Source organism: Schistocerca americana, chromosome 5 (genome assembly GCF_021461395.2).
Source record: "Schistocerca americana isolate TAMUIC-IGC-003095 chromosome 5, iqSchAmer2.1, whole genome shotgun sequence".
Taxonomy (NCBI): Eukaryota; Metazoa; Arthropoda; class Insecta; order Orthoptera; family Acrididae; genus Schistocerca; species Schistocerca americana.
This window is the reverse complement of record NC_060123.1, coordinates 759,103,109-759,125,413: the sequence shown is the minus strand read 5'-3', so window position 1 is coordinate 759,125,413 and position 22,305 is coordinate 759,103,109. Positions and strand designations below refer to the sequence as shown.

At 39.2% G+C, this 22,305-nt stretch overlaps 1 protein-coding gene across 1 annotated transcript in view; it reads left to right on the top strand.

The window, feature by feature from the left end:
• Nucleotides 1-21,941, top strand: part of LOC124616662 (molybdenum cofactor biosynthesis protein 1-like) — a 66,569-nt gene extending 44,628 nt beyond the window's left edge. Inside the window, exon 7 of the mRNA XM_047144991.1 lies at nt 21,886-21,941. Within this exon, the coding sequence (XP_047000947.1) occupies nt 21,886-21,941 (56 nt within the window). The remainder of the gene's footprint in view (nt 1-21,885) is intronic.
• The last annotated feature ends 364 nt before the right edge of the window (nt 21,942-22,305 follow it).

Here is a 22,305-nt window from a genome sequence, read left to right as displayed (position 1 = left end):
TGAAATTTTCGTTATCGGAACCGGCCACCGTCCTGATCATTTCGGATAAACAGGAGTTCACTGTAATAGACTCCTTGCAACATGCTGTGTCATACAGCTAGGAGCAGCCAGACTATGGCATTGCCATCCTGCGCATAGGCTGCCATTAACACTCAAGCAAATGACTGCATGCGAAGTGGTGCCATGATCGAGAAGTATGGACTGCTAATGAATGGTGTCACATTATGTTCACTAATGAGTCCCAGTCCTGCACTGCTCCAAATGACTATCGTGGAGAAGTTTGACAGTGACCCGGGGAGACTGGGAGAGGTCCCATTCTTCCACATTTTTGGGGGGGGGGGGGTCACAAAGGAGCCCCATGGTGTGGGGAGCCATTGGGTATGACTTCAAGTCACGGCTTGTAATGGCCGAGGGAACTCTGATGGTACAGCAGTGTGTAATAGTATTGTGGTGCTATTTTTCAACAGGCCAGTGCTTGTCCACATGTAGTATGTGTCTCTTTAAATTGTCTGTGTGATGTTGATATACTCCGGTGGCCAGCAAAATCCCCATATCTGTCCCCGATAGAACATTATGGGACCAACATGGACGTCAACTCCGTCCCACTGCCTGTATCCATGATTGCAATGTCCAGTTACAACAGTTGTGGATCACCTTTCTCAGGAGGGTATGCAGCAGCTTTACGACATCCTCCCGCACTGTCCAGGCCAGACAGGGTGCATTGCTGTATTGATAAGTGGGCTCAAACTGATAAGTTCTGTGTAAATTTGACTCTGTTTTGTTATCACTGAAATAACATCACATATCCTCTAAATTCGCTATGTTTCAATTTGTTTTCTCCCCACCTTCTGAGTGTCTCACTTTTTTTCAAGCAGTGTAATTTAAGACAGACATAAGAATATGAAAATGGGATGGCATATCACATTGCTATTCAACTATGCCCCTAAGAAAATTGTAAGGTAATGGAGAAGAGCAGGTGCACTATTACACTGACTAGAACGTAAACTTAAAGATAGAATTATATTGTGTAACCTATACCGATGACATAATACTAATTGACAAAAACATTACTGATGTCCTAAAGCAATTTGAAATATTAAGGGAGCAAGCTAGGAAAATTGGACTACTAATTTCACCTGGAGAAAAAATTCTTGGCTGATACCAAAATGGCACTAGTTGAACTTATATAGGCAACAACATAGTATTTGGTGTTAAAGAGTTTAAATAATTAGGTGAAAAAGACCACTGAACATCATAATGAAAAGAAGGCCATAGAATCCAGACTTCAGAAAATACAAACTGTCTCTCAGTTAACTAAAAGTATTTTTCCTGGAACTTTAAAATCTAACATTGTACAACAGTGATCAAATTAGAATTTCTTTATGCATGAGAGAGACTCTTTGTCCAACACAAGACATGAAAACAGCAAACTGAATTAGAAGAATGTAAAATTGTAGTAAAAATCTTAGGCCCAAGAATAAAAGATGGAACACATCACACAGAACCCAGCGTGAAATCTCCAGGCAAATTCCTAAAAACTCTAGTTACAATGTGTCTCCAAAGAATCCAACTTGTGGGACATACAGAAAGAATGTGTCCAAACAGGCAGCTCATTGGATTCCCACATACTTGAAAAATAAGATCCAACTGATGAAAACAAACAGGAAGAGACCTTAAGAAATTGGAATCACTACATTTACAGTATTCTGATGTAGTGATGAGTCACACAGAGTGCAGTTTCACAGTAGCTTGATCGATGCTTGTACTTGTGTATGTAGTATATGCAAGTGTGTACAGCGTCTATTCTGGTGTACTCACAATATGCTAATTTAGTGGCCGAGCAGTAAACCGGATCCCTACTCGGTTCCAGTGTGCTGTGCTAATTATTCTTCTTCACTTGACATTTATGCTTGGAGCTGCAAGAGAGGTCATTTTCCAGATAGTGCCACAAAAACAACAAATTCTCAGATATCAGTTTAACTTACACGCTTCAACATCATAGACAACATTTCACATTAATATGTTGCAGAACACTAGATTAGTGTTAAAATTGCCAGAGTAAACATTGTTCTCCATGTGACAGATTGTCACCTGACGTCCAAAATCGATAAATTTTATATCTCTGCACAGAGAAGCAGCTGGTTGGTCATTGTCATGTGTGGTGCTAATCAATTGGTGGAGCTCGTTGCTGGCACAGTGTCACCACAGAGTAAGTGGCCCCTCATCCCAGCAGGTGGCGATGTTTTAACACCCGTATAGCTCCCCAGACTTACCACGTCTGTGGATAACTCCGTCTCTGCACAGAACTTCCCACATTTCCCACACAGTGGGCCATAGTGTCTTTTACACACAATAAATCTTCAAACTTATTTCATTGGCTAAGTTAAATTTCGAGTGTGACATGCTATTTCGTAAAAAATAGCAAACGGTAGACATGGATGTTATTGTGACTCTTTCCTAAGGCAACATTTGTGTATTACACTTGTAGAAGTGCACTGCAAAATAAAACAGTAGACCATAAGTTCAAACAATGGAAACTCCAGGTTGGAATATCAGCAGTGTAGGAAAAGATAGAGTGCTAATTACCATAAAGATGGCACGTTAAAATGCAGACAGGCACAGTTAAGACACTTACACATAAGCTTTTGGCCACAACCTTCATCAGAAAAAGAAATAGAAATACACACCATTCATTCACACAAGCAAGCACACCTCACACACACATGACCGCCAACTCCGACAGCTCAGAGCAGAATGCTAGTCTGTAAGTTTGCTACACAATAAAATAATTATTCTGAGCTACAAGAAAAATGGATTCAAAGAACTAAACTGCTTGAAGAAAAAAAAGGGAAGCTCCCTGAAGCAACGTAGTTTCACGAGTGTGCATACCAGTGGTAAATTATGAGAGTCGCAACTCTCTGAAATGGATACAAAGGCCACCAGATTGCATTAGCTTTGTTTGTGTCTCGGATTGTTACCATGAATGGTAGGAGCTATAAGAGATGTGAAGAGTGTAAGATGTTGAGTGATCCCTGTGAAGGACACAGATGCCCTGTACTTCTGTGAGTCAGCATTATCAGCACGTAACAAAATTTGAAGGGGCCTAATTGTGTGTCTCCATTTGCCAGGCTGATTGAATTATGCAATATGCAGATTTGTGAGACATTCAGATGTGGTAGTGGCCCCATGTTGGACTGCTTGGGAACGTAAGGGCGGCGTGCTTGTCAGCAAGCTTCCAGTTGACCGTGTCTGACGAGCCCATGGGAGAATCGCTGTAATGTACACCGAGCACATTGTAACCCTTTCACACCTGCACCTGTCATGTGATCAGCAGTGAGTCACATTCTGCAAGACCCGCGATTGCAGTTGTCAGTCAGTATGACAACGACATAGGGAGAGGGCGTGTGGGGCAGCATCGGATATGACTTCAGGTCACTCTGACAGCACAGCAGTATGTCATGGACATCCTATATCCTCATTTGCTACCTCCATGTCCAACGGAGTTACAAGAGACAGAGCAGTGAAAACATATCCAGTTGTTGACTCACAAAATGATTTTGAGCTGTGACGCATATAGTCTTAAGTGAATCATTCATACAAAAAGAAAAGAAGAAGAAGCTAAAGTCAGAATGTGAAAAAATTGGAGAATGGAATAGATATTTGAAGACTTCACACTTGAAACTCCCAGTTTTCCTATTGTGAAAGTGCCTTTGTGACCATATGCATTTCACTGACGATAAACTTTTTTTTTTCCCCCTGGGTCTTGGCTCCATATTTTTTCATCCAGTTGAGTCAGAATACTTGCATAGTATTTGTGAGGTATTGTTTCAGTCTTGCAAGCTAATCTAAAATACAAATCCCTTTTGCATCCTAGAAAACAATGACCACTCTTTCTCTCCGATGAAGTCACCTTGGCTATTTTTGTGCAACTGCTGTTTCATTTCGGTCATCTCTCATCCACGGGAACAGATTGGTGCATAGAATCAGTTGTGTGTCAGATTGTCCCAAATTGTTTTTCACATTAGGTTGTAGTGAGGCTTCAACAGATATGCCACTCACTTTCTGGTACAGCCACGGCATCAACTGTTTTGCACATCTTTTTAATTACTGATCTTGCAATATCACACTGTGTTCTTTCTCAGCATTTTCATATTTGATTGTAATTCTAGGAAATTGTTCATGAGTCATCTTACAGACATATGCCACATATGAATTCAGCCACCCATTCCTTAACTGTTGACTATGAAGGAACTCCCCTCATGAACCATGGACCTTACCGTTGGTGGGGAGGCTTGCGTGCCTCAGCGATACAGATGGCCGTACCGTAGGTGCAACCACAATGGAGGGGTATCCGTTGAGAGGCCAGACAAACATGTGGTTCCTGAAGAGGGGCAGCAGCCTTTTCAGTAGTTGCAGGGGCAACAGTCTGGATGATTGACTGATCTGGCTTTGTAACATTAACCAAAACGGCCTTGCTGTGCTGGTACTGCGAATGGCTGAAAGCAAGGGGAAACTACAGCCATAATTTTTCCCGAGGACATGCAGCTCTACAACTAGACTAGAGGAAGAGATCGGTTGGTAGGACATGTTTTGAGGCATCAAGGCATCACAAATTTAGCATTGGAAGGCAGCGTGGAGGGTAAAAATCGTAGAGGGAGACCAAGAGATGAATACACTAAGCAGATTCAGAAGGATGTAGGTTGCAGGAGGTACTGGGAGATGAAGAAGCTCGCACAGGATAGAGTAGCATGGAGAGCTGCATCAAACCAGTCTCAGGACTGAAGACCACAACAACAACAACATGAATGAACTGACTCCTAATAAGCAAGATGATGCCTGTAGAAAAGTACAGCAAAACAGTAATCTCAAAAAAGGACAGGATAGACAGCACATTCTGTAGGACATATTAAAAATGATTGGTAAAAGAGACTTGGCGTGTTAAATGCAGCTTTTGATTACATGATAATTGAATTGGATAGATAAACAATCTACTCGCTAAGTGGCGGCAGAACACACACATAAAAGAAGATTATAATTAGGCGAGCTTTCAGAGCCAATAGCTCATTCTTCAGGCAGAAGGGTTGAAGTGGAAGGAAGAGGGGTGAAGGATAGGTCTAGGAAAAAGGTTAGATTTTGAGAAAGTTACCCAGAACTGCAGATCAGGGGAGACTTTCCAGATGGGATGAGAAGGAAAGACTGATTCCACATCTACATACATACTCCACTAGCCAGCATATGGTGCATGGCTGAAGGTACCCTGTCTCACTACAATAGTCTGAATAAAATTACTTGATAGTTGACATCAATCACTTGCTGCAACAATGTTGCCACATTGGCTACCAGCTACCGTTTGGTTACAGGTGACAACAAACAAGCGGCTCACTTCACAAATTATGTTAAATGTTTAACACAGAGCAATTTTTCTAGTGGCTGGTGCAAGGTATGTCAGAAATGTTGGATACTCTGTTGACTATTGATTTAAAGTGACCAGTGACTGAACTGGGGCAGACAACGCGTTTTGTATCCCTGACTGTAAACTTGTGTCCTAACCCAGCTGAGAAAATTGTGGTCAACAGTCTGCAGCAGTACTAATATCATTATCGCTTTGTTCATGGCGATTAAAGCTAACCCTTAAGGGTAAACTCAAGACAACAAAAACTCAATTTCAGGGCTGAAAGCAAATTGAAATTTCTCCGTGTCATTTGTTACCTGTAACTATCCTTAAACTAGCTGCACATGCTGCCATGTTTGAAACCAGTGAACAGTCCGTGTGGGCCCTTAGTCGTGGATTATAGATGACTGAGACAGATTCCAAATGAAGAAATAATGACAAGATGAAAAATAAGACCAAATAGAACAGGCAAAACAATGATGAAAAATGATGCAGCGAAGTATTAAAAATAAAAAAATACATTTAAACCAATTAATTGAATGAAAATAATAATCACACTCATTTGGTTAGATTTAGAATTAAAAATTTTGCTACATTGATGAGATTCAAACCTACGACATGCTACACATTAGATTAATCTGCCAACCATTGTGCTATGCCACAGCACTGCATGAAGTATTTATATATGTGAATGTAGTGACCCAGTTCCAACTATGAATTGCAACCTTAAAAATTTCAGTTTCACGCAGTGTAGTGAAAAGCTTATCTAATGTAAGATGATCTCTGTGAATATGATAACTATAAGTATGATACTGAATTACACCTTGTGCTGATTTATTCAGTAGTGTTTGGTTAGTGCTATGAATGAAATATGTGTCTTTCATTAGCATTGTTAATGTGTGTTGTTTTTGGTGTAGTTATCATGTGTCATGAAATACATAATAAAAGTGTCGGGCTCATAATTCGGGATACAAATACATCAAGAAAGAATGCTGTACCAGGAATTGGAAGTGACTGGCCAATTTTGGTGGATTTTGGCAACACCAGACAGTTCAAGTGTGACGCTGACAACTCTTATTGGCGTTTGAAGTGCCATCTATCAAGTAATTTTAATTCGACTGTAGTCAGTTCCTTTCCCGTTCCATCTGCCAATCGAGTGGGGAAAAAGTGAATGTCTATATGCCTCTCTATGAGTCCTAATTTGTCGTCTCTTATCTTCGTGGTCCCTATGCGTAATGTATGTTGGTGCAAGCAGAATTGTTCTGCAGTCAGCACAGTGTTCCTCAAAATCCCTCCAGGGATTCCCATTTGAGTTCCAGAAACATCTCCATAATACTTGTATGTTGTTGTTTCAACCTACTGTTAACAAATCTAGTATCCTGCCTCTGAAATACCTCAATGTCTGCTTTAATTTGACCCCTTGCGCATCCCAGACACTCAAACTGTACTCAAGAAGAGATCACACTAGCACCCTATATGTGATGTCCATCACAGCTGAGCCACACTAGTAAAATCCACCCAACAAACGAAAGATGATTATTCACCTTCCCTACCATGACCCTCACAAGTTTGTTCCATTTCATATCACATTGCAAAGTTATGTCCAGATATTGAAACAATATGACTTCTTCATTCATGACACTACTAATGCAGGATTCTGGCATTATGGATTTGTTTTTCCAACTCATTTGCAGTAACTTATATTTTTCTACATTTAGGGTTAGCTGTCATTTATTGCACCAACTGGGAACTTTGTCCAAGTCATCTTTTATCCTCCTAAATCACTCAACAATGACACCTTCCATACACCACATCATCATCAGCAAACAACCATAGATTACTGTCCACTTTGTCCATCAGATCAGTTATGCACATAGAAAATATGAGTAATAGCGCTCCTAGCACACATCCCTGGAACGATCCTAATGATACCCTAGTCACTGATGGACACTCACCGTCGGGATAATGTAGTGGGTTCTATTACTTCAGAAGTCTTTGAGCCACTCACATGTCTGGGAACCTATTCCATGTGCTTGTACCTTTGTTAAAAGTCTGCAGTGAGGCACTATGTCAAATGCTTCTCGGAAATCAAGAAATATGGAATCTGGGTTTGTGAATTTTTGATGGCAAAGTTAGAGGAGCAATGCATCTGCATTAAATTTTCCGTGAAACTCAAGAAAACCTTTACAGAGACACACCAAATGATGCAGGGAGCCTATAGCAATGAGTGCTTAAGCCATACTCGGTGTTACGTATTATTCACACGTTTTAAAAATGGCTTTACAAAAGTCAAAAATGATCCTTGTTCAGGACGCTCTTAGATGTCCCCTGATGACGCTTGTGTCAGGAACGTCAACGAAATTGTGTGTGCCAGTCGAAGATTCACTGTCCGAGAGATTGTAGAAGAATGTAACATTTCAATTGGATCATGTTATGAAATGACACAGCATCTTGGAATGCATTGTGTTGCCGCCAAGTTCATTCCACGGCTCATGAGTCAAAACCAAAAAAACTTTTTGGATCTCACAAAAGAGAATGAGATGTTCCATGTGAGAATAGTATGACCCCTGCAGACTTCTTTTTATTTCCAAAGTTGAAAAGGATGAAGTTTTGCAATGGTAGATGAGATAAAAGAAAATTCGCAGACGGCACTTTATGCGACCCAGCAAGAGGTGTGTCAAGACTGCTCCTGGAAGTGGAAATGATATTGGGAGCAGTGTATCAATTGTGGAGGAGAGTATTTCGAAGGAGACAATCCATAGTAACTAAAAGATAAGCATAGAAAATTTTGTGGACAAAGTTCTGGAATTTTTTGAACAGACGTCGTATGACAAAAGAGCATGCTGAGTTGCCCATGAGTGATGCTTTGTACTAATTTGTGGACATAAACTTATTGGTCACCATGAAACTGATTAGATTCAAACCCAGAATATGTACAAGAATTCTGCAGCAAACTGATGTTACGGATTGGTCTGTAATTTCGTAGGTCTGTTCTTTCGCCCTTCGTATTTACAGGAGACGCCTCTGTATTTTTTTCCCCAGTTGCTTAGGTCTTTCTGCTGGGTGAGAGATTCACAATAAATACAAGCTAAGTAAGGGTCCAGTGCCATATAGCACTCTTTGTAAAACCAAATTGAGATTCCATCTGCAACTGGCGACTTATTTGTTTTTAATTATTTCAGGTGTCAGGGATGCTTACGAGGGTGGTTTGAAAAGTTCTTGAAACAGAATAGAAAAAAAGTACTTATGTCACTGAAACTTTTTTGTTTTTCAATGTACCCTGCTTGTAGATTAATTCACTTGGTCCAACAGTGTTCCAATACCTTGATCCCATCTCGACAATGATTTTCCTCCAGGCCTACAAAATAGTTATCAATTCAGGCTACCAATTCTTCATTTAAGTGAATCTTCATCCACAAAGAAAAATTTTCAGTTTAGGGAAGAGGCACGTGTGGCAACAATTCATACCTTAGTTTGTGTAATTTTACCATGGCGATGGCACACGCGTGTGAGCGTGCATTGGCTTGATGCTAGATGACTTTCTTCCTTATTAAACCTGGCCTTTTTCGCATACCTTTTGTTATAATTTGTCCAGAAGGTTAGCATAGTATTCTCCAGTAATTGTTTGCCCAGTGGGGAGACAATGTACAAACAGAATCCCCTTCTCATCCCAGAACACTGATGCCATGATCTTCCCCGCTGAAGGAATTTGGTGGCGCATCCCAGAACACTGACGCCAAGTCCTTCCCCGCTGAAGGAGTTTGGCGGCAGAGATTCAGCATGTTTCCACTGCTTTGATTGTTGCTTTGTCTCTGGGGTATAGTAGTAAAACAAAGTTTCTTCGTGGTCACAAACCAGCACAAAAGATCTTGTTTGTTTCTCCTAAAACAGGCCAAACATTGTTGTGATATGTCCATTCTCATGCGTTTTTGACCCAGCGTCAAGAGTCGCGGCACCCATCTTGTGAATACCTTTCAGATACATCTGGCAAGCGTGAGCAATTTCATGCCCTCTAAATTGGTGATCCTCCTTGATCATTATGCGCACTTTTGCAATGATTTCTAGAGTAGTGACACATCTTGGCTGACCTATTCATGGATGATCATCATCTAAGCTCTCCTGACCAAATTTAAATTCATTTATCCACTTGGCAACAGTTGAAGACAAAGGAGCAGAGTCCCCTGGTGTTTTCTGGAAATCGGCATGAATGTCCTTCGCTTTCATACCTTTCTTTATGAAGTTCTTAATTACTGCTTGAATCTCGACCCCCCCCCCCCCCCCCACCCTCCTGTACCATCCCGTCATTGCAGATCACTACACAGGAACAACAACAGAGCCGTGTCACTGCCACAGCTCTCTTCCAAGAGCACTGACATGGCATGTGTTTACAGGCAACAGTCCAACGAATATCATGTGAACAACTTGTGCTAGCGCTGACCTCTTGTGGTGATTGTTGTTAGGTGTCTTTGTGCTATTGTCAAATGACGGTATGTTTATATGATTCTCTTGCATGAATGATTTCTGGAATGCAAAATTTAAAACATTTATCTCCTACTGCCACACCAGACTGGTCAAGTGACTTGATGGAAAACTTTGACTCACTTAGCGATTTTACATAGGACAATAATTTCCCCTGCTTCTCAGCCAGATCTTTTGCTGAGGTATGACAGTGGTAGTAACCTTTCCTTGTTGGCATTTGGCATTCTCTTTTGAACTAAGAGTGCAGTAGCTTTTCCTTCCTCAGTATTTTCTGAATTTCATTGTTAAACCACAGTGGCTCTTTTGCATCCATAATTCGTTTACTAGGTACAGACTTGTTGAGAGTGCAATTCACGATCTATTTAAGCTTTGACCATAATCTCTCTACGTCCATCTTAATGGAACTAAGTGATGTCAGTTCTGTCTAAGTGAGATGCTAACATCTGCTTATCTGCTCTTTCTGGCATGAACATTTTCCTAGCCTTCTTGACTGATTTATTAATTTTTGTAGTCTTAGTTATTATGATGTTATCATGATTATTAATCCCCATCTCTATGCTGAAGTCATTGATGATATCTGGGCTGTTTGTAACTACAAGGTCTAAGATATTTCCATTGCATGTGGCGTGCCAAACTAGGTGCTCAAGACAATTTTCGAAAACCACATTCAAAAGTGCTTCACAAGATTGACTGCACCCCCTGAAATAAAGCCATAGGCTACTATCTATACTCAGTAGGCTAAATTAACCTCCAACTAGCATTGCATGATCTAGGTATTTACGTGCTACTGTCTGTAGACTTTCTTTGAATGGCTCCAAAACTGTCATAGCAGAACCGGGTGGATGATTAAAACATCCATTAATTAACGTGATTTCACATAGACTTGTTATAGGCAACCAGGTAACTTCACTGTCACAATCAGCTTTGACCTCAGTAGAGACAATGGACACTCCCTCTCCTACAGTGTCTAACCTGCCTTTCCGATATATATTCCATTAATCACTAAATATGTGAGAGCTTTCTACTCTGGGTTTCAGCCAGCTCTCAGTCTCTGAGAATAATTTGAGTGGGAGACTTTCCTGGATGGCAGTAAATTCGGAAACTGTGTTACAAGTACTTTGACAACTGATAAAATTTTGACAATCTACACTGGAGTGAATTCAAAAGATAAACCTCAACCAACATTGAATGTATCTTGGTGATAAAGAGCCAAAATAAATAAATTGATGATTTTATTCCATTTCATCTGATTGAATGAAACACACACAGCATAACTACTCAGAAAACAACTATAGTGCGGATTACATTTACTATCATACATGTAGCACTCTGAGAACATTTCACCTTGTCATAGTAGTCCTGTGTTTTGGAACTAGGCAGTGCTTCATTTCACAAAGCGAAAGGAATAGCTTGTGTAAAAAAAAAAAAAAAGAGGAAATAGTGGTTGCTGGTGTTTTTAACACTATCATTCAATTTAGTTCCTACTGTGAACTTTGCAGCTAGGATATGTAAATGCTCTGAGACTGCTATTGATAATATCTTTATGAACAAATCTAGGGGAAAAAAGTCATATCACAAAACCAATAGTAAATGGACTATCTGATCACGACGTGCAGCATCTTGTGTTAAATGTTGAAACTTGTCAGGATAAAAAAATATTAAATCTGAGTACAGGAGGATAATAAATAAGCCAGAAATTGAGGAATTCAGGAAATTGCTCAAAGACATGAACTGGAGAGATGTTTACCTGACTCAAATGGAAAATACAAAGCATTTATTAATAAAGTTACCTCCTCTTTTGAAAATTGTTTTCCCCTAAAGGTAACTCAGATCACACAGAAGTCAAAAGATAAACCATGGATTACACAAGGAATAAAGATATCATGTGGGGCAAAAAGGAGACTGTATCTACTACCTAGGAACATTTCTGATATTAGAATTGTAATGCATTGCAAAGAATACTGCAAAATATTGAATCAAGTAATCCAGAAATCGAAGTAGCTTTATTAAGAGAAAAAGATAATTGTATCGGGCAACAAAATAAGAACTGTATGGGATATAGTGGAGACAGAGAGAAGTGGGGCCAAAAAGGAAGTGGAACAGATAGCTCTAAAAGTAAATGAGACTTTGGTAACAAGTGCATGTAGTGCTGTAAATCTCTTAAGCAAGACTTAATTTTTGTTACTGACGGCTCGGGGTTATCAGGTTCGGTGAATGGTGCAATGGAGTATCTGGGACCAGTCTTTGAAGAACATCGTGTAGAACCTATTCGAGGAACTTTGAATTCCAACCATGGCTTCTCAGTATACTTACTCCTTAATGAAATTTGATGCAAGTTATATATCTATATTTCCAACAAATAGCTCAATACATATTATCAATACTAGGAATAAGAACAATCTACATAAAGACCTAAAATCACTTATGTTGGTCCAAAAGGGGGCCCAATATTCAGGAACACACATTTTCAATAAATTACCAGCAACCATTAAAAACTTGGTTTCAGATAAAGCACAGTTTAAACAGAGTTTGAATGACTTTTTGATAGGCAATGCCTTCTACTCTACAGATGAATATCCTAACAGAGACTGTTAGGCCAGCGTAAGTAAAAATATGTTAGATTTAAGTTTTGACAGTACTTGGTTGCAACAGTCAATATTAGGTATTTTGTGTATGCTAAATTTATTAATAGTGCATAACATAAATTTATTAATAGTGCATAACAATGTTTCCCCCCCCCCCCCCCCCCCAATGAACCATGGACCTTGCCATTGGTGGAGAGGGTTGCGTGCCTCAGCGATACAGATAGCCGTACCGTAGGTGCAACCACAATGGAGGGGTATCAGTTGAGAGGCCAGACAAACGTGTGGTTCCTGAAGAGGGGCAGCAGCCTTTTCAGTAGTTGCAAGGGCAACAGTCTGGATGATTGACTGATCTGGCCTTGTAACAATAACCAAAACAGCCTTGCTGTGCTGGTACTGCGAACGGCTGAAAGCAAGGGGAAACTACAGCCGTAATTTTTCCCGAGGGCATGCAGCTTTACTGTATGATTACATGATGATGGCGTCCTCTTGGGTAAAATATTCCGGAGGTAAAATAGTCCCCCATTCGGATCTCCGGGCGGGGACTACGCAAGAGGATGTCGTTATCAGGAGAAAGAAAACTGGCGTTCTACGGATCGGAGCGTGGAATGTCAGATCCCTTAATCGGGCAGGTAGGTTAGAAAATTTAAAAAGGGAAATGGATAGGTTGAAGTTAGATATAGTGGGAATTAGTGAAGTTCGGTGGCAGGAGGAACAAGACTTCTGGTCAGGTGACTACAGGGTTATAAACACAAAATCAAATAGGGGCAATGCAGGAGTAGGTTTAATAATGAATAGGATAATAGGAATGCGGGTAAGCTACTACAAACAGCATAGTGAACGCATTATTGTGGCCAAGATAGATACGAAGCCCACGCCTACTACAGTAGTACAAGTTTATATGCCAACTAGCTCTGCAGATGACGAAGAAACTGAAGAAATGTATGATGAAATAAAAGAAATTATTCAGATTGTGAAGGGAGACGAAAATTTAATAGTCATGGGTGACTGGAATTCGAGTGTAGGAAAAGGGAGAGAAGGAAACATAGTAGGTGAATATGGATTGGGGGACAGAAATGAAAGAGGAAGCCGCCTGGTCGAATTTTGCACAGAGCACAACATAATCATAACTAACACTTGGTTTAAGAATCATGAAAGAAGATTGTATACATGGAAGAACCCTGGCGATACTAAAAGGTATCAGATAGATTATATAATGGTAAGACAGAGATTTAGGAACCAGGTTTTAAATTGTAAGACATTTCCAGGGGCAGATGTGGACTCTGACCACAATCTATTGGTTATGGCCTGTAGATTAAAACTGAAGAAACTGCAAAAGGGTGGGAATTTAAGGAGATGGGACCTGGATAAACTAAAAGAACCAGAGGTTGTACAGAGATTCAGGGAGAGCATAAGGGAGCAATTGACAGAAATGGGGGAAATAAATACAGTAGAAGAAGAATGGGTAGCTTTGAGGGATGAAGTAGTGAAGGCAGCAGAGGATCAAGTAGGTAAAAAGACGAGAGCTAGTAGAAATCCTTGGGTAACAGAAGAAATATTGAATTTAATTGATTAAAGGAGAAAATATAAAAATGCAGTAAGTGAAACAGGCAAAAAGGAATACAAACATCTCAAAAATGAGATCGACAGGAAGTGCAAAATGGCTAAGCAGGGATGGCTAGAGGACAAATGTAAGGATGTAGAGGCCTATCTCACTAGGGGTAAGATAGATACCACCTACAGGAAAATTAAAGAGGCCTTTGGAGATAAGAGAACGACTTGTATGAATATCAAGACCTCAGATGGAAACCCAGTTCTAAGCAAAGAAGGGAAAGCAGAAAGGTGGAAGGAGTATATAGAGGGTCTATACAAGGGCGATGTACTTGAGGACAATATTATGGAAATGGAAGAGGATGTAGATGAAGATGAAATGGGAGATATGATACTGCGTGAAGAGTTTGACAGAGCACTGAAAGACCTGAGTCGAAACAAGGCCCCCGGAGTAGACAATATTCCATTGGAACTACTGACGGCCGTGGGAGAGCCAGTCCTGACAAAACTCTACCATCTGGTGAGCAAGATGTATGAAACAGGCGAAATACCCTCAGACTTCAAGAAGAATATAATAATTCCAATCCCAAAGAAAGCAGGTGTTGACAGATGTGAAAATTACCGAACTATCAGCTTAATAAGTCACAGCTGCAAAATACTAACACGAATTCTTTACAGACGAATGGAAAAACTAGTAGAAGCCAACCTCGGGGAAGATCAGTTTGGATTCCGTAGAAACACTGGAACACGTGAGGCAATACTGACCTTACGACTTATCTTAGAAGAAAGATTAAGGAAAGGCAAACCTATGTTTCTAGCATTTGTAGACTTAGAGAAAGCTTTTGACAATGTTGACTGGAATACTCTCTTTCAAATTCTAAAGGTGTCAGGGGTAAAATACAGGGAGCGAAAGGCTATTTACAATTTGTACAGAAACCAGATGGCAGTTATAAGAGTCAAGGGACATGAAAGGGAAGCAGTGGTTGGGAAGGGAGTAAGACAGGGTTGTAGCCTCTCCCCGATGTTGTTCAATCTGTATATTGAGCAAGTAGTAAAGGAAACAAAAGAAAAATTCGGGGTAGGTATTAAAATTCATGGAGAAGAAATAAAAACTTTGAGGTTCGCCGATGACATTGTAATTCTGTCAGAGACAGCAAAGGACTTTCAAGAGCAGTTGAATGGAATGGACAGTGTCTTGAAAGGAGGATATAAGATGAACATCAACAAAAGCAAAACAAGGATAATGGAATGTAGTCTAATTAAGTCGGGTGATGCTGAGGGAATTAGATTAGGAAATGAGGCACTTAAAGTAGTAAAGGAGTTTTGCTATTTGGGGAGCAAAATAACTGATGATGGTCGAAGTAGAGAGGATATAAAATGTAGGCTGGCAATGGCAAGGAAAGCGTTTCTGAAGAAGAGAAATTTGTTAACATCCAGTATAGATTTAAGTGTCAGGAAGTCATTTCTGAAAGTATTCGTATGGAGTGTAGCCATGTATGGAAGTGAAACATGGACGATAAATAGTTTGGACAAGAAGAGAATAGAAGCTTTCGAAATGTGGTGCTACAGAAGAATGCTGAAGATTAGATGGGTAGATCACATAACTAATGAGGAAGTATTGAATAGGATTGGGGAGAAGAGAAGTTTGTGGCACAACTTGACCAGAAGAAGGGATCGGTTGGTAGGACATGTTCTGAGGCATCAAGGGGTCACCAATTTAGTATTGGAGGGCAGCGTGGAGGGTAAAAATCATAGAGGGAGACCAAGAGATGAATACACTAAGCAGATTCAGAAGGATGTAGGTTGCAGTAGGTACTGGGAGATGAAGAAGCTTGCACAGGATAGAGTAGCATGGAGAGCTGCATCAAACCAGTCTCAGGACTGAAGACCACAACAACAACAACAACAACAATATTTCATTCTGAGAGCGTATTAATTCTGTAAATATTAGCTTCTCCAGTTTACTGTATTGTATTCACCTATTTTGACAATCTCATGACAAATGATCAGGGTAGTATTCATTATATTAAAATGTTTTGTGTTATACATTCTGACATGTTCCACACCCTTGAGAATCATCTCATTTTTTCGGTGTATGTAACGAAAACTGAATCAAATCAAATTCAATCACCATCTCTCATCATGTAATAACTTCACTTCTTCTTCTTCCCTTGTCGTCTCCTGTTTTTCCAGTACTCGTCCATCTCCTCCTCATGTTTTTCCCCCTTTATTCTATTCGTGTTGTTCTCAATCCCCTATTTCTTCTGCATCGAAAGCCTTTTATTTTTATTTATTTTTTTTTTTATCGAGGTGAGTCTTTATGGACTGCGTGGTAACAACCGACTTCACTGTAGTGCCCAGGTCTTGTTCTTGCTCCAGCTTTGACTTCCTGCCAGTATCTTCTGAGCCCCTCTAAGAAGTACCTTTTTATGCCCTTCAGATAAGGGTCCTCACTGTCTTTCGGATGTTGATGCCATGTTAAAACCTTGGTAGTTGGTCACCAATCTTCTAAATTTGTTCCTTTCAGGAATTTCTCTCTGAGATACCAATCTGCTTAAGATCTTTTTCACATTCTTTGAACCATCTCGGCGTCGTTTTCTTAGATAGGATGAAACTCTGTATTCTTTTTGATAGTCGATCACCGTCCATTTTCATGAGATGACCATAAAATAACAATCATTTCTTTGTAATGGATGCTGTGATAGGTTCTGTCTTGCTGCACGATTCCTCATTTGCTCTCATTCGCCATTGTCCATCGACCCATCTATTACCTTAGGATTTTCCTTAATATCCTACACTCACGCTTTTCCAGCCGCTCAGCTTGACCTTGTCTATTCGTGGTCAAAGTTTTGGATGCTTATAAGCCCTCAGGTTTTACAACTGTATTATTATGTTGGAACTTGGCCCACATACTCATAGACTTTTTGTTATAAGTATTCTTTGTCAGTTGGTATGCTTGGTCTAACTTCCTCATCCTGGCAATTGCTTCTTCTTTTAATCCATTCTCCTGGTGGATGACTTCACCGAGATACCTGAAATTCTTAACTCATCTGATTTTTTCCCAGGTTGGTTATCATCCATTCAGGTCCGTTACAGATGTTCGTTATATATTTTGTCTTTTGAATAGAGATCTGGAGTCTAACTTTTTTCAGCAATTTCTGACAGCCTATTTATCTTGTTGACTGCTGACTCTTTGTTGTTAGCAAAAATGGCCAGGTCAGCCACAAAATCTAAGCAGTCAATGCACACCCCTTTGTTCTTAGGACCAAGTCTGAACCACTCTTCATTTGTTTCTTCTTGGGCTAATAACTTTCTCCACTCTCGAGTGACCTTTTCCAAGACACAATTGAAAAGGAGAGGGATAGTCCATCTCCTCGTCTTATGTCCGTTCTGATTGTAAAGGGTTCAGATACCTCACCCATAAATTTAATTTTTGACACTGTGTTAGTAAGAGTTTGTTTGATCAGCTTTCTTGAGGTATTATCCATCCCAAACTTTTCCAAAATATTCATTAATGCCTGTCAGTCGATGGAGTCATATACTTTTTGAAAATCAACAAACGTGACCACATAGTTATTTCTTCCAGTTTTTTGGACCTGATGATGTTCTTCAGGTTAAAGATCTGTTCTGCGCAAGAATCGCCCTTTCGGAAACCAGCTTGATAGTCCCCAATCAGTTGGTTACAATGACCTTCTATTCTATTCTGTATCACTTTGGAGAGAATCTTATGTGGAACAGATACTAATGAGGTACCCCTATAGTTACTGACATTCTATTTATCACCTTTTTTGTGTAGACGATGGATTAAAGCTGACTGCCATTCAGTTGGTATCATCCCAGCTCTCCAGATCTCCTCAAAAAGTTGGACTAGTATATCTAGAGTTTCATTATTTGCCAGCTTCAGTAGTTCCACCACTATTGAATCCTCTCCAGCTGCCTTATTATTCTTAAAGTTGTTGATGATCTCTTTGGTCTCCTCTTTACTAGATGGAGATTAGGGGTAGTTTGTGGATTGGGGCACATGCAGGGAATCTTTCTTTCGGTTCATCACAATTAAGTAGGTTTTCAAAGTAACGAGACATGATCTTGCAGTTTTCTTTGTTGGTCAGGCCGAGTGTGGTGTGCATACTGTAAGACCTTCAGTACACACACCATCAGATTATTTGACTTGTTGCTCTAACGAAGTAAGCGAGTGTCAGCAATATGTCTCGTGGTCTTATCATGGTGTGTTTATCTTCTGCCATTCGGTCAGATGATAGAAATGCCACTTGCACGCTTAGAGTAGCAGATTGACGGTGACAACTTTAAACAGAATTTGATTAATTTTCACACACATTTACTAAAATAATAACAAATATAAAAATTACTTAACTTGGTTCTGGATGCTATTTACAATTGACAATCTGAAGTTCTTTGGGATTGGTACGTTAATCTTATTCTCACATATATTTCAGATACTTGACAAAAGTGTCTATACATTTATCTTCATGGCTATGTACAGGAATATGGTAATCTTATCAGGCGCAGACTGAATCTTGACTATGGACTGGTACAGACAATTGTAGAACTCGACGGACTGGTACAGACTAATGCAGACTGGTACAGACTAATGCAGACTCATACAGACTGGTGCAGACAAATGCAGACTGACTGATCGAAGGTCTTTACACTCGTTATAATACCTCGCACGTTCATGTATCACTGCGCGAGTGTGATGTGCGAGGAGAAAATGTTCTATGTTAGCAGCAATCTCATTGGCTGCGTTACATATTAATACGCGGATCGGCGGAAGCAGAATTTGGTCCGTCTCTATGGCAGCGCCATCTCATAGTGCGGAGATGGACGAGCGCTGCGCCTGCGCTGTTTTGCTTAGCGGGGCGCACTCTAGTGGGAAATTTGTGTACACGCCGAATATGTGGAACTATGTGCACAACACTGAGCTTTCCATTTTCGTCTCTAAAACAAAAACTAGGGGCTTGGTATCCTTTCAAATTCGATTTGAACGCCTGATAGAAGTCTCTGACATTGTTTATCTGGAAACACTGATCGATCTATTCTAACTGCTGTTTCTCATGCAATTGCTTAGACCTTCATAGAGTTCTGGCTGCATATTTTCGAACTTCATGGAATACATCAAAATCATCAGGACTCCTGGTAGAATTCCACTTTTTCCATGCACTTGCTGTTTGGGCCACCACCTCACCACAAACCTCATTCCACCATGTATGATTCCTCTTTTTAGCTGTCAGGATTGTAGTATTAGCTGCTTGTTGGATCATGGAGGCAATGTCTGCCCATTTATGGGATTCAACTGTCAGTTACTGGTGGCATTGTTCCAATATGTTTTGATTGATTTTGAGCTTCGCAATATCATATTTATGAATTTTATTTCCGGTTTTCACGGTCTTATTGAGAGGGATGAAATTAATTTTGATCTTGGAGAGGTGATGATCCTTTTAAATTCAGTATTTTATCTGTAAAAAGGTTTCTTTCTATTATTTCTGATTGTTTGATGTTGTTTCTTTCTTATTTCTGTAATCCATGCTATCATTGAGTCCTTCTTCCAGAACTACTCATTCAGTAGAGGTCTCTAAAAAAAAATTAATCTTCTTTTAGCCATTACTTCTGATATTTTCTCAAAATTTTTGTAGATCTCCTCATTACTTCTCATTTTCCAGCCATCTGTAGCTTGTATTGCAACCATTATTTTCTAATAATGCTCCTTTGAGGAACCTCTGTTCTGTCCAGCTTATAGTTCATCATTAGGCATCCTCATCCATATAAACATCCTGGTCATACCACTGTGGGATAGTGTTTTAGTTTTGTTTTTTTAGTTGTACATTTCTTGTTGTAAATATCCTTTATAAAACGATTTGCTCTCTCCAGTTTGCTGACTCTTGCATCTACTGTTAATTCTTCTAGTCCATTTTGTTGTACAGTTTGTCCAATATATTTAAATTTACTTCCTAATGCTATTTTACATTTTTGTTTTTCTAAGAATGTTGATGCATTGTTTGAAATTGTCATCAATGTTGTTTTTTCGGCTGAAATTTTGGGACCAGCTCTCTTTTATATTTCTTCCAAAAGATTTCTTTTAATAACTGTCTGTCAGATTTTTTGAAAGTATATCAGAATCATCTGCAGAAGCCAGGCAGTTTACCTTAATTCCATTTGTTATTCGTCCTAAAATTATTGGTTCAATTTTGTAATTTTTTTTTCTCCAAATTCCAGATACTTTCTATTTTTTCTAGAATGCAGTGTTACAGTAAAGGTGATAAACTGTCCCCTTGTCTAACACCAGTTTTTGTTTCAAATGGTTGAGATACTTCTCCCATAAATTTAGCTTCAGTCATCCTATTTGCTAGTGTTTTGAGGATTATGTTTGCTTTAATACAAAATTCTTTGATGATTTTACCTATAATTTCTCTGCCTACCAAATCAAAAGTTTTCTTGAAACCAATACATGATACTATTATAGGTTTGGTGATTAGCAGTCTGTGGAGGATTATCGATTTTCTAATAAACATCTGCTCTGTGCAGGGTCTTCCCTTTCTAGAGCTCCTCGAGATTCTCCCAGTTATTTGTCTAAAGTTTCTACAACTCTGTCCAGAGAATTTTTGATAATATTTTGTATACCACTGGCAGAAGTGAGGCATCTCTGCCATTGTTGACATTTTGAGTGTCCCCTTTTTTTCATAGCTGTGGATTAATGCTTTCCATAATCTCTTCAGCTTTCCAAATGTTCTCAAACAGCAGTTGTAGATCATTTGTGTGTTCTGACTATTTCAATAATTTTGCTGTAGTGGAGTCTTCATTTGTTGCTTTGAAGTTTTGGAAGATTTGATGGCTTCATGAATTTATTGTTCTGTTAGTGGAAAATCTTCCTCCAGATGTTGTGGGACTGCTATTATATATTGCTACAATGTGCTGTTATTATTGTTGTTGTTGTTGTTGTTGTTGTTTGGTTGCCTGTTCTTCAGCACTTCCTTTCTGTTTCCTTTATCTATTTGCCGCCATTTTAGCCCATTTACCGGTATTTTCAGCTTGTTCTTCACTTATTTGACCTTTTGGTGGCTCCTCTTGAAGAGATCTTATTTCTCAGCATTTAAAATTACGTCATCTGCTGCTCTTTCGCAACTGAATTTCATCATGTCCATCTTCCTTGACTCAAGATCCTGAATTTTCATCCTTAATTCTTGAACAGTCTCATTTCTCTTTTTGTGTTTTCCAGATGAAGAAACTTTTGGTCCTCAAAGCTAAGATTAGTATCAGTTTTTTTATTTGTTTCTGCCTATGGCTGCTATATCTCTTTAGTTAGAATATTTTCTCTCTCTGTATTTGATTATAGTCTAAGTCTGAATATTTTTATAAGTACATTTATTGCTGTAGCAATGAGTAAAATATATTGTATTGCACTGCCTGTAGCATGTAGCACCATTTTGACTTTTAGTCCTCTTGCTGTACAAAAAGTAGCTTTGATGATTACTTAATGCAAGTATTTTGTAAGAGCTGTGGAACGGTTAGTATCTGTTTATATTTTTCTGATTAATTCAAGCTCGTCAATGCACATCCTGTGTTAAGGAAATATTTGCACTGAATTTACTGTGTGTTAAATATAAGCAGTGGATCCATTGGGGTAGTCTGTTTGGTAGAAATATGTCAAGGTGAACAAAACAGATGGTGAAGGAAGAGAGGGAAAAGATCAACATTTGCTTCTCATCAGCATTATAACTGGGTTGCAACATTCAGTGAAAATTATCTGTGACAGGAAGTTGTCATAAATACATTTTTTGAAGAAACTTTATGTTTGTATAAGCATTTATTAAATTTAAAAAGTTGGATTTCATCTGTTAATACAAAAGATAATGTTTTGCATTGCAGGCATGATGAACCTGTCAAAGATGAAGAATCGGCCAATGATTCTTATTGGAGGATAACAGTATGTATAACTTAAACTTGAGATTCTTGAAAATAAAGCTAGTCAGTATTTCTTAACAGTACTGATTTAAATACATCTAAAAGATCGCTGTTACCTAAATGAAAGTTGACAAGCAAAGTCTTAGTGGACATTTGTATAAAATTGTCATAGGTGTTATTTACAAGAAGAGTAAATAGTTTCAATAGAAATGTGGTGAGACATTTAACAAATGTCATGACCACACATTAATAGGACCTTATAACACTACCATTATGATATTAGTATGCTTTTACGTAAATAACAGAAACCCTGTCTCTATGTTGCCACGTATAACCCTCTTACTAAAATTTAGTTTAGTTTTAAAATAAAATACACTATCGAAG